This window comes from Phoenix dactylifera, chromosome 16 (assembly GCF_009389715.1).
Source record: "Phoenix dactylifera cultivar Barhee BC4 chromosome 16, palm_55x_up_171113_PBpolish2nd_filt_p, whole genome shotgun sequence".
NCBI lineage: Eukaryota > Viridiplantae > Streptophyta > Magnoliopsida > Arecales > Arecaceae > Phoenix > Phoenix dactylifera.
The window spans coordinates 884,603-898,194 of record NC_052407.1 but is presented as its reverse complement, the minus strand read 5'-3'; the positions used below and the strand labels follow the sequence as shown (position 1 = coordinate 898,194).

The window sequence follows — 13,592 nt, the reverse complement described above, 5'->3', positions numbered from 1 at the left end:
CAATCTCAAACCATGAAGACAAGACGTCAGGATGTGAGTGGGCTTGGTTGGTTTCCTAGCCGTGCAAAGAGACTGTCCACCATGTCGGCAAGTCAGGCAGCAACCGGAAGGAGGCTAGAGACTGGAGATGAAAAAGGCTTGAGCCCTAAGGGCATTAAGATAGAGGATGCTCTATCTTGAAGCATAGCCAAACCGAGCCAAGCTCGACATCAACCACCACTAAGCAGCAGGTTCCGGCGAGCATGCCAGACTCTCGAGTCTCCACGGATAACAAGGAAGGGGGCTAGTGCCATTTGTTACTACAAGTATCGTCTATGTGATAAGTAAGGTTATCTCAATTTTGTGTACGCTGCTCGTTTTTCTTTCTTTGGTGAAAGGTAAAGTGTTCGAGTTGTATTTCATTTCGAGAAGGCTGTGGAGGTAACAACATAGATGATAACTAAAAAAAAAAAAACAATAATATGAAAAGCACAGGCACTAGGTTGTTCAATACATCATATTAGAAAATTCATGAGAAAAAAATAGCAAGAAAAATATTATTAGTTGTAGACAAAAAGTATAAACTCTGGTATTGTTGAGAAAAATAAACTTCGCTTTTTCTTTTTTGAGAAAAGTGAATGTGCTTGCCCTGCCAGGGTTTGAGAGAGGATTGATAGGGCTGTTGCATCACCATGCTAGATTCAACGTTTTTCAGCCTACCAGGTGCGTCATCTAGCCCGGATTGCCTCTGATTATTGCCCTCTCTTGATTTCTATAGCCGTTTGCTCTAGCCATCACCCCCCATGCCGCTTTGAGAAGATGTTGTTGTCGTACCTCTAATCTTGGAACATTGTTCGGGAGGCCTGGGCGATACTGGTGCGGGGTGATGCCATGCAGAAGGTTTCATGCAGGCTAGAGCTTATCAAATGCAGACTTTGAAGGTGGAACCGTGAGGTAGTAGGGGATATCTTCAGGAGGTTAGAGGATGTGGAGGTGTCCATTGCAGAGCTCCAGAGGAGGGAGGACTATTTAGGTGGGCTGCCAGAGGCCGACATGAGTGTCCTGTGGCAGAAGCTCGCCACGCATCACCCCTCTTGAGGCAGCAGGAGGTATTCTGGAGACATAAGTCCTGGGTCCAGTGGATGAAGGAGGAAAATAGGAACACTCGATTTTTCCACTAGTCGACCATCATCAGGAGGCAGAGGAGAATGATCCGATCTTTGAGGGATGGGGAAGGACAACGGTTGGAGGAGGAGAGCTCGATCAGACGAGTTCTGGTTGACTTTTTCAGATCCAGATGAATGGAAGATGGCAGATCGGAGGGCGATACCCTTTTTTCGTGGCCGAACACTGAGGTGGGGGCATTCGTCGATCGAATCGGGCGCCCCGGAACGTCGAATGAAAATAGGTGACGGAGAATGCAGCTTTGGTTGGGGCGGTCTCAGAGTTTGTCAGGGTGTGATTTGGGTTCTATGGCTTGCTGATGACATTCGCCCAATTTTCTTTTACACATATACTCCTACGTATTCACCTTCTGGCATGCAACCAAGAAAGAAAAAAGCAACAAAAAAACAAAAACATACCATATACTTAAACAGAAGTATATTTCCCAGATATATGGTAAAAAAATTGTAACAGCTAAGATCCTAGGCATATATCAAATACTCCTTTCTCTTGATTAAGCATACCAATAAGACAAGTAACTCTAAGCCATCCAAAGTAAATTTTGTTGCTGATATAGAACCAAGAACCAACCTAACGACTATGATCCCCAGGTTGGCAGTATCTTAGTGTTTTCTTAATAAATTTTTTTTTTTTTTTTAATTTGGTGGCACGAACAATTAAATAATTTATTCAAGGGTGTGAACAAGCACCCAATCGTCAAAGGTAGGCGTCAAGGATTTGCCTAGCCGCAAAAAATACGGGTGCCCGTCCACATTCGTGTCCGGTGGTTCCCAGGTCCCTATCAAAAGGATAAGATTTGGGTAATCACCGTTGATGCAACCTATATTTGGTATCTTCCTCCCTTTTGGTGTATGGTCAACCACATCACGAGTCTGAATTCATATTGCTCGCTTCTTTTCTGTTTTTGGAAACGCAGACGTTTATTATGCAAACTCATTTGGTCCATACTTTTTTTTATTCAAATATTTTTTATAAAAATAATTTATAAATATATAATACCTAAAAAAATAGTCTTTAGATATTTACTAAATCATAAAAAAAATATTATATAATAATTTATATTTGGTTAAACATTTATCTTTCTAAACAAAATTATGTCCAATACATATTATATTCTTACTAATGAAAAAAACTTGCTCCATTCTATTTCAAAAGCTAAGAATATTTTTAGAAAAAAACTTATCCTAATTTTCAGCTGGTAAAAATTAAATATTTTTATCCTAAATAATTTTTTCATAAAATATAAAAATCTTATTTATATAAAAATATATTTTTTTTGTTTCTGTTCTTCAAAAACTTTAATCAATATATATATATATATACATATATATATATATATATATACATATATATATATACATATATATATACATATATATATATACATATATATATACATATATATATATATACATATATAGATACATATATATATAGATACATATATACATATATATATACATATATATATATATATATATATATATATATATATATATATATATATATATATATACATATATATTGCTCTGTTGACCGTATTTTTGTGCCATCCTTCTCTCGCCCGTCGCCATCCCCAATCCACCATCTCCGCACGCTACGGATGGACCGGGCTTCACCTTTTATTGTCATATGATGGGCACTAGTCTTGTCCTGGCTTCGATAATGACTTCAGGCTGAGTCGCCGGCAATTCAATGTCCGATGGACAAAATTCTTGGCGTGAGGGAGGTCAGGTTCAGTCACTAACCAGCCATTGGTCAAAATGACAATGATAGGTAAATGGAGAAGATAGATATATGTACGTGATGGGCCCTGCTTATTAATTTTTCTTGTCATGGTTCATTGGACGGCATAATGATGCCCATTGTATGGAAAAGGTAATCGATTGTTGCATGATTGATGCAGGAACTGGAGAGGATCCAAATGCATCCGTTAAATTTACGGATCACCGACGTGTCTCCGTAAAATAACACCATGCACGTAGCATGAATAACTAAGTGGGGTTGCATTATATTCTTGGAGCATTGTGCTTGTTGGTGAACTCACTTCAGAATCTTTTCAACTGTTGTGAGCTCGTGAAGACGGGTGCCCATCACTGTGCTCTTTTCCTGTAGACAAACATATTCCTCTTTAGCTCGATTGGACCACTAATTTGTTGGGCACCTCTTGAGCCGTGATCCTGCAAGGAGAGTACCAATCAGCGGGAACGAGTGTCTGAAAATTGTCCATATGGCTCGTGACCATGTATTTGAAAAATGTGTTATTTTTTGATCATTTTGGATGTATATATGCTAAAAGGATACGAGTTATCCCAATTGATGTCAAGCCGAGCCTGCTCGAGCTGTCTATGGTCGTCCGTTATTACTTTGTAATTACCTCCATGTCCTTTTAGTGAGCAGCGGTAATCTAGGAGGTTAAAATTCCGACTTCACCTTCTTTGTTTTTAATCCTTGCAAACTATCTGCCAATTAACTTATTCTACCACACCGTAAAAGAATTTTTCCAGTGTCTGTCAGGAAATGCCCAAAGCCATGAAGGGAGGTGAAATAGGGACATCATAAACAGGTAAAAAGGATTGATAACAATGAAGAGGTAATCCATTTTGCACCAAATCCTCTCCGCTATGAAGAGGTCAGAATGAAGTGCCATTTGAGTTTGCTGGAGGTTTTCCCGAAATCTAACTTGGAAAACAAATATCCCTTCCTTTTCTTGGTCAGGAGGTTGGTAATTAAGTGCTTGATCTAGCAACTTATGTGAACGTAGTGTAATAATATATATATACATCATGCATTAAATTTGTTTAGGGTAGGCCTGGAATTTCAATTATCAACCAACTGTAGTCATATTTGATTTGGTTCTGATATGTGAACTGAGCTGTTCAAATTAAGTTCTAAGAAAAAAAAATCTTGTCTAACTCAACTTAAAATTAGACTTAGAATGTGATTAACATTAATCTATCAAGCTTTAATTCCAAGTAGCAGCAGAGTTTCCGGAGACTCAACCTTAAAGAACCTCAGTCCAATTAACCCTCTAGACTATTATCCCATAGGCAAGCATCATTGTCTTTCCCTAAGCCTAATTAATTCAAAACCAAACAAACTTTGAGAGGGACACCAATATAGTGCATTGATTAGAAGAGGTAGCGTGTGTACCAGAACAACTCTTAGGAATCACTAAAAATGAAGTGGATGCAGTCCCTTTCTCTCAAAGAATAAAACTAAGAACATAACTTTAAAAAACCAGACCATATCTTTATACTATCAATTGAAACTCTCTGATGTCTGTGGCCGGAAGCTCGATTCTGTTCAGCTCCAGATTTTAATTTTTCCTGTTGTCCATCATCATTAGACTCTAATTACTTGCTTTTAATAAGACCTATTTCAGTCACTAAATTGGCCAACCTCCACCAGTAAGTACCCACAGCGTCCCTCCTCCTTCTTCTTCCTCCCTTTTTTCAATTTTTTTTTTTTTTTGCTGCTAGAGCGGGTAGATTCAGAGTATGAATGCACCCAATAAAGCCCGAACGTCTTTTCTAGAGCAAATGTGACAGAGCAATGCAGGTGAAAAGCCCCAAGATTGGACTTGCCTCGCTCATGGATTGATGTCAAATCAAGATGGCTTTCGGGCACCGCAAGTCCTCAAGCTATTATACCAAAAAAAAAAAAACAAAAGGAGGAAAGTCCTGAAGCTATATTGTAACGTGGATCAATAACAAGAACCAGAAGCACCCAGATAATCAAAAGGGACTTTGTGCCTTTAGGAAGGTGGAAAGCAGTTCAAGATATATAACTTGGTCGGCATGGACGTGGCTTGGGTTCTTTTATCGGCACTTCTAGACTTCCTTTTAGGCATCTCGACCAGCAATCACGACACATTTAATTGGTTTGCTAGAACAGGAGCGAAAAAAGTATGATCAAACAGAAAAACAGAAAAATATCTGATATTTAATTGAACTTTTCTACTGATCGAGAATTGAGATATTTTTTTTTCTTCGAAAATACTGTTTAAGCTTTTAGAATGCAGTAGGGTTTTTCTCTTTATTAAGAACATAACTAATATTTTATACAGCTTTTTTTAAAAAAATAGATGCATAAACAAACATAAGTCATCATCCAATGTGCCTTTTTTTTTTTTTTTAATCGTCAACCAAACATAAAAAACTACTTTTTCAGATATTATATATTTAAGCATGATCAATTTTTTTAAAAAAATATTTTAATAAAATTATTTCTTTTTTTGTGAATGTTCCATCGCTCGGCAGTTAAATATCTGCACATCTGCCCACCGAGTGAGGGCACTGTTGGGTCACCGTAGTCCTCTAAAGTCTAAAGCCAGGACGGCTGCCGTGTCATTATTTCATGTGGTCGTTTGCTCATCCAAAAGAAATAAGTGCAACTAAAGCTAAAAAAAAAAAAAGAAATAAGTGCAACGGTTCAACCAAATTACGGAAGCAGCAAAGCTGCCTTCAGCCAGCTGATCGGTTCCCTCCCCGTAAAATGTGCGAATCAGACTTGAATGAAGCCTGGAACGAAGACTTGGAAGTAGAGAAGCTCCAAATTTCCCACAAATAAGGACGATCCGAAGTCCCTCCTCCTTGAAGTCATGAAATGACTGCAAGCAAATCACCTTGGACTCTAATTTTATTAGCATAAAGTAAGTAAATTGCAGCCAGAAGCCTGACCTAAGCAGCAGAAAGTTCAGCTAGATGAACAAATTAAGGAACTACCATCCATGCATCTATTAATCAAACCTATTTTGCTTGTCCAGCTGAAAAGTTGGAGTAATATTGCAATTCACAAGTAGCGGGGGATCAAGAAAGGGATGCGAGGACGTGGTTGGGGGTTGCATGTGGTTGCAGATCTTACATCCGCAGCTACATTTTTTAATAGTTAGTTCAATGGGTTTATGGTTGTAGTAAAATAAATTTTATGTTTGTTTGCCCTGAATGAGAACGTTAGACGTATAGCGTTGTACTATCAATGTAGTATTTATTAATTATGTCCCCATCAACTTTTTTTTTTTTGTTGGGACTTAAATCTATCATAAAAATACTTCTAAGACTTTAGTAATTTTGTAAAGATCTGTGAAAGGTATGTATTTAGTTTTATATTGGTTATTCATTGGGTAGATCTTAGGTAATTATACAGAATCAAAAAATTCAAATAATACATTTCGGCTAATCTTTTTTAATGACGTTTTAGATTGTTATAAATGGTATCAAAGCAAATCTAGCCCATAACTTATGTGGACTGGCGGACACTGCAACGCTAACTATGTGATAAGGATGTCAAAATGTAAATAGAAAAAGTATGTAAAGATATCCAAATGCATCCTAAAACTCAATGTACTAATGAGCTGGCTATTTTGCACCTCTCTCTCTCTCTCTCTCTCTCTCTCTTATATATTTTTTGGACATATCTGCTGCATCCCTAATAAAAATGTTCTACCGTATGTAAACTACGTTTGCCATTATTGGAATCTAATTCTATATCCAGCTTTAAATATTTTGGGAAACTTTCGGTGGATAGTTGAGGATGAGGAACGAAGGTTTTAACTCTCACTAGGGTTAGGCCGTTTCTTCCCAGCACTCCCGTGAAGGACCTGGGAGCCACAAAAAACGTGCGCACGAGAGCCCTTTTCCCCGGCGAAATTACTGGTTGGACCCGGACCACCAGCCCAGTGGTAGACCAGTCCAACCACAAAGGGCCACCTTGTATGGCTTTTGACCTGTGTACAGGTGTGTATTTTTGGTTGGACTGGTCCAGCTAAATTTCTTCGAAATAGACTTCTCCGGTCCACAGTCATATAAAAAAAAAGAAAACGGGAACAGGTGGGGAAAAGGCGGTGGACCGAAACGCCACCCCCATGACTTGAACCAATGATTGCAGATCCATCAACACGTGGCGCGTCTCTCCTCTTTGGGGCGTTTCATTTGGACAGCGGCTTCTTGTATCTTTCCCGCGCGTAAGAAGGCTTCACCTTCCTTCGCGCGAATCCACCGTTGGATCATCAGCCGTGCACTTTGAGAGCTGTGCAGCGGATGAATGACGAGTTCGTATCGCTTTGAGAGCTGTGCGGACATGACCCAACGGTGTATTCGCAGGAAGGAAGGTAAAATCCTTACTTTAGCGCGAAAGATACAACCCCGATCCGTTTCATTTCTCCCACTCACTCCCCAGCCCTCGCTCAGACCCTACTTCTTCTCTCTCTAATAAATGGTCCCAGACCCCCCTGTCGCCGCCCACTGTTATTCTCCAACTCCATGACATTTGTTTATTTATATATATATACCTCACCCCGAGATATGGGTGAACTCGAAAAATAGATCAAGATCCCACAAGGACAGGGAGAAATGGAGAAATCTTGGTGGGGGTTCTTCATCAACTTTTTGAAATGCTCGCCCTCCGCCCGCAAAGAAGTGGTGGCGGTGGACGGAGACGATGCTAATCTCCAGGCGGTGGAAAGGAGGAAGCCTGGGGGCTGGAAATGCATGCCGTACATCATCGGTTCGTTTCCAATTAATACCTCTTCCTCTTTGCATTGTTATCATGATCGGTTGTTCAGTAGATGGATGGAATTAATGGGGGGGAAAAATTGATTTATATGATGATAGGGAATGAGACGTTCGAGAGGGTGGCGTCGTTCGGGCTGACGGCGAACTTCACGGTGTATCTGGTGAGCAAGTACCACATGAAGAAGGTGGCGGCGGCGAATTTGGTGAACGTTTACAGTGGGGTCGTAAACTCGGCGCCGCTGCTGGGGGCCTTCATCTCCGACGCCTACTGGGGCCGATTTCGCACCCTCGCGTATGCCTCCATCGCCTCCCTCTTGGTACGCCGCCTCTTCTTCTTCCGCGTTCTCAAAACTTTTATTTCCTTCGACACGACCCATCCGCCCCGCCGCTTAACCGTCCCCTTCTTTCTGTATGCTTTTTTTTTTTTTTTGTTGTCTGCCGCGAGAAAGTGGGGTGTGAGTGAACCGACGGCACCGCCAACTCCGGCAATGTTCCGAGGAACTCTGTGATGGGAAGAAATCGATCGTGAGCCGTTGATCTGAGATTCTAGGTTTGATTAGGGGGACGGTTTTAGTTGTCGCTATCAAGGACTTGCACGTTTTTGTTGGGTATCGGGACACGGGGTAGGTCACGCTCTTTCGCACCAGAGAGTTGTGGATGATACGGTTCGGCCGGCATTTAATTCGCTGGAGCTTGTTGATTTGCTTGGGATCCAAGACCAAAGTATTTTTGGTATATAAATAAATATTCAAGCATTTAATTAATATTTATATTCATATCCAGATATGTTATAAAAAAATAAAATATAAATATCTAAAAATATTTAATTTTATTTTATGTAGCATTGAAATTTTTAAAAAATAAATAATATATTAATACGTTATAATTTATTTTATCTCTTTTTACTAATATTTTTGATTCTATAGTTATAAAATTTAATTATCAGACTAATATTCATATTTCGTGTTTCTGAATTACATTCATATTTATTCAAAATAAATATGAATATAAATTTTTGCATTCGATTAACATTCGTATCTACATCTATATTCGTCAAATGGATATACATGTATCTAGTATCTGATCCATATTCGATCCGATTTCAACCCCATTAGAATTTTTTATTTTTTTTCAAATTTTTATAAGTTAGTCCCCAATATTATATAATATTACTCATACTTCTTTTTAGTTTACTCTATTACGCTTAAGCTAAATGTACCTTAGATGATTTTGATTAGAATAATACACGGTAGTTTTTGAAATTTGCATACTAATTATAAGCATATACAGTAATGAATAAGATAGGCAAGGAAGAACTTGTCTCCATGATATAACTTAGGGGACTACTCTTAATCTAATTATAAAAGTTAGATAGTTAGCCTGAAGATATTGTAATAAGAGTGCAGAAAGTAATATGCTAGAAACTATACCATAAACTTTTTCATTTACGGAGACCCATAAATTGAACTTGTATTTTTGCATTCAAAAATACAGACCATCCATAGTGTTCAAACTCTTCTTTGCATGTTAAGTTGCTGGAAAACATGTGAAGGAAATGAAGCCTCAAAGAAGTTCCCTGAACCGCAAGGATAAGCATGTGTAGTCCTGCCGCGAGTACTGGCCTGCCAGTCTAGGAGCAACTAAAGAATAGACGTTAAATTCTTTTGTCTTATATAATTTAAAGCAGCACTATACTTGCACGCAAGCCTGCTGTCTATTTTACTTTTACGCCCCCCAATCTATTAGCTATTCTACTCGGGAAGCCTTGATTTAATTTTACTATCTTCATGGCGCAAATGATGCGGTCCCTTGAGCCCCTTAGGTGTGATTTCATGATTTGTGATGGAACATAATAGTAAAATAATCCAGTTCCGTTTAAGCTGTGCAATATTGAATTATTATAGAAGATATGTAATACTATAATATACATTTCCAGCTTTCTATTATTGAGTTTTGGAATGCGATATAAATGTCCGCGTCAAAAAACGTGATTGGCAAAACTTCTTTAATGTGGTCATGCTGGTTTAATAAGATTCCAAAACGGGTCCAACCAAACCCCAGCTTCCGTCAGAGTTAGGCGGATTCATGCGTTTGGAGTTTGTAATAGAGCTACCCTACACGGCCAATGATTGGCTATCTATAGAAATCGTGTTTGGGTATATTGTATTGCTAATGATCGGCAGTTTAGATAAGATTGAAAAATAATTCAAAAAATCCCTTGATTTAGCGGGTAATAAAAAAAGAAGTGTTGTCACAAATATATCAGGGATACAAAAGTCGAAAGTTGTTAGAGGTACCATGTTTATTGTTATAAAATTTTAAGAACTATGAAATTCATGGATTAGATTAGATTAGTACAACCAGTAAAATTATAAAATTATAGGCTAGACTCAATCTATATTCATAAATATTCAAAAGTAGCTGCAGACTAGTCTACTCCAAAGCTACTCTTGACTATTTATGAATATAGCCCTAGTATAGCCTACAATCTTATAACTTTACTGATTGTATTGGAAGGCCACAGAGAGAAGAACAAGAAAGAACCGCAAGCAGGGCAGAATGCTGTGGGGAGTAGTCCAATCCATGACTTCATTAGGATTTTCAGCCCAATCACTTAAAAGAGCCCTCATAATCCTTTGATTGATGGGATGCAGGAGATTAAGAAAGTCTTAAAATACCAGTCCAATATTTCTAGGACTATACTCCTCGTTTGGAGTGAAGAAAATGTGGGAGGGGAAGAAAATATCACCAAGTCTCGAGGTTATCCTTGGAACGTATGATCAGATATCTAATTCGAAAATCGAAATGGTAGTTGGCCCACAGCTTCAAATTTAATGTTTCGGTTAAATAGACCCAACTCGAAAAGTTTGGAAGAACTTGGCCTGGTTACTAGCTGACATGGTGATCCAGCAATGTCCCATTAAAATTAAACATCATGACCATCTTTTGTGGAGTCCAATCTCGAATGATAATTACCAATCTGCATAGCTTGGTGGCCTTTACTGGTTTGACCATAAGGGACATTAATATCATATACTTGTATTTTTTGGTTTTCTTTTGGGAATAGGTATTTGTATAATCTAAAGTCCTCGAGCAAGGATATGTTCTCTCAAAATCAAGGTCTCCCTCTTGTCAACTGCCACATTTAATCAAAACCATTTAATTCCAGATAGAGATAGGAGTGTTGCTAAAGCTTCCAACCTCTCACATGCCTTCAATTGTTAAAATGGTATTAATTGAAACTTTAGGGCGACCAGCCTGCTTAACTTTCGGATTTTTGACAGGGAGCATTTAATGCATCACATGCTCCTGGGGTCCTCTCTATACCTAATCTAATAATAGTTAATAGTGTCTATTTCGATGGATATATATATATATATGTATACATATTTTAAAAAGAGGATTTTAACGGCTGCCGGATAATTTTATTAATCTAATATTAATGATGATGGACAAAAAAAAAAAAAAACTACAGGGAATGGTGGTGCTGACCATCACGGCGGCAATCCCCCAGCTCCGGCCGGCGAGCTGCAGCCCCGAAGCGGAGCAGGCCGGGCAATGCGCGGGCCCAACAAGAGCCCAGATCGGCATCCTGATGCTCTCGCTGGCCCTCATGTCGATCGGCTCCGGCGGCATCCGGCCGTGCAACCTCCCCTTTGGCGTGGACCAGTTCGACATGACCACCGAGTCCGGCCGGCGTGGCCTCGCCAGCTTCTTCAACTGGTACTACTGCACCTCCACCGCCGCCATCATATTGGCGATGACCTTAATTGTGTACATCCAGAGCAGCGTCAGCTGGCCGGTGGGGTTCGGCATCCCGGCGGGCCTGATGGTGGTTTCGATCGCCTTGTTCTTCCTTGGGATGAGGCTCTACGTGTACGTGCCGGCGGAGGGCAGCGTGTTCTCCGGCGTTGCGCAGGTGTGTGTGGCGGCGTACAGGAAGCGGAAGCTGGAGCTGCCGGCGAAGGACGATGTGGTGGAGCAGGAGAGGATGCTGTACGACCCGCCGACGGTGAGCCATAGGGTGATGAAGCTTCCACTCACGCTGCAGTTCAGGTCACTGTTTGCTCCGATTTGGTATAATTTTATTTAACTGCATGCACGGTGGCAGTGGACGCCTCGTATCTCGGTGCCTCGGGACTTGGGCGTTTACTTTCCACGCAATTGAAGCTGGGGACTAGTGTTAGTGTTCGGATGCGGACTGTACGCTGCAGTGCGCCTTTAGGTCCAAATATCAGGACTTAACTGTGTCTGAGAATCTCTTAGATATTGGCCGGGTTCGAACCCTGGACAAGCTTGCTTCTACTAGAAAATTGCCAAATGCCAGGCAATGGTACTAACGGTTGCTGGCTACAAAGATATAGTCTTATTAGTGATAAGAAACTAATACTATCTCTAATGTAAACTTGAGCGGAATTTGGAAACCAGGGGGACATTAATGATCCCTATTATAACTCGACTAAGGTTGGATTGAAAAACTAGGATTGGGGTGTGACTGGTGGGAAAAGCAGAATAAAAATCCCAAGCAGAACAAATTGGTTGTGGATCCTGACCAGATTCCTGAACAAAGTTGCTCTCTAAATTTTGCAGTTTCTTGAACAAAGCTGCCGTGGTATGCGAGGGGGATAGGAAAGAAGACGGCACCCCGGCGAGCTCATGGAGGCTATGCAGCGTCCAACAGATAGAAGAAGTGAAGTGCCTGATCCGCATTCTGCCCATCTGGCCGGCGGGCCTCGCCTGCTTCGTGGCATTGTCCCAGCAGTGGACCTTCGTCGTTCTCCAATGCCTACAGATGGATCGCCACATCGGCCCGCACTTCCAGATCCCCAGCGCCTCCGTTCCCATCGTCGCCTTGCTCGCCCTGACCCTGTTCATTCCCGTCTACGACCAGGTGTTCATCCCGCTGGCCAGGAGATTGACCGGGATGGAGAGCGGGATCACCGTTCTCCAGAGGCAGGGGGCAGGGATCGTGATATCCGCGCTGTCCATGGTGGTGGCGGGCCTGGTGGAGCGCATGCGGCGGAACTCGGCCGTGGCCCACGGCGGTCTCTACGGGTCTTCGCCGCTGCCCGCCGCATGGCTCGCACCGCAGCTCGTTCTGATGGGCATCGCGGAGGCGTTCAACGCCGTGGGGCAGGTGGAGTTCTACAACAGGCAATTCCCCGAGCACATGCAGACCATGGCGGGCGCCCTCTTCAACTGCAGCCTGGCCGGGGGGAGCTACCTCAGCGCCATCCTCGTGGTCGCCGTCAGGAAGTATACCACCTGGCTCAAGGACGACAACAACGTCAACGCCAACAGGCTCGACTACTTCTATTATCTCATAGCCGTCTTTGGTGTCGTCAATACCCTCTATTTCCTGGTGGCTGCTCATTTCTACCGTTACAAGGGTCTTCCGGAGGTGCAACCCAAGGAAGAGAGCGAGGAGAGGCCGGCCGCTTAGGCACAGGGGAGAGTACCGGGGAAGGTATATTCGGTGTTCGGGGACAATTCGGCTGTAATATCAGTGATTTTAAATTCGGACAAAATTTAAAAATTTTATCAAATGTTCCAAAAACTCAAATAACAATGAATTTTAGATAAAAAATATTTATAAATTCGGTTACTTAAAAATAAGTATAAAAGAGGCAAAAGTAATATATGACAGCAAAAAAAAAAAAACAGCACTAGCAACAGAATATGGTATCATTAATATGTGGTACATAAAATTTTTTGAAATTTGTCATAAATAATTTATAAATAAATTGTAAAACTCATGTATAATCTGAGAATAATTGGAATAGGTCTGGATTGTTTTCTTTTCGAAGAATGATTTAGAAAAAGTGACACCCCAGGACATCTTGTTGCGGGAGGATGATGATGGATGGATTGCATGGCCAGGTGGCGTTTAGCATTGCGAAGGAGCTGCAAGTA

General features: G+C 40.9%; 1 protein-coding gene across 1 annotated transcript; it reads left to right on the top strand.

Moving 5' to 3' along the window:
* Nucleotides 1–7,343: 7,343 nt before the first annotated feature.
* On the top strand, nt 7,344–13,248 carry LOC103720094 (protein NRT1/ PTR FAMILY 2.13-like). The gene is made up of 4 exons (XM_008809638.4): nt 7,344–7,671; nt 7,779–7,996; nt 11,155–11,735; nt 12,270–13,248. The coding sequence occupies exons 1-4, from the start codon at nt 7,518–7,520 to the stop codon at nt 13,120–13,122; spliced, it is 1,806 nt and encodes a 601-aa protein (XP_008807860.1). The 5' UTR covers nt 7,344–7,517; the 3' UTR covers nt 13,123–13,248.
* The last annotated feature ends 344 nt before the right edge of the window (nt 13,249–13,592 follow it).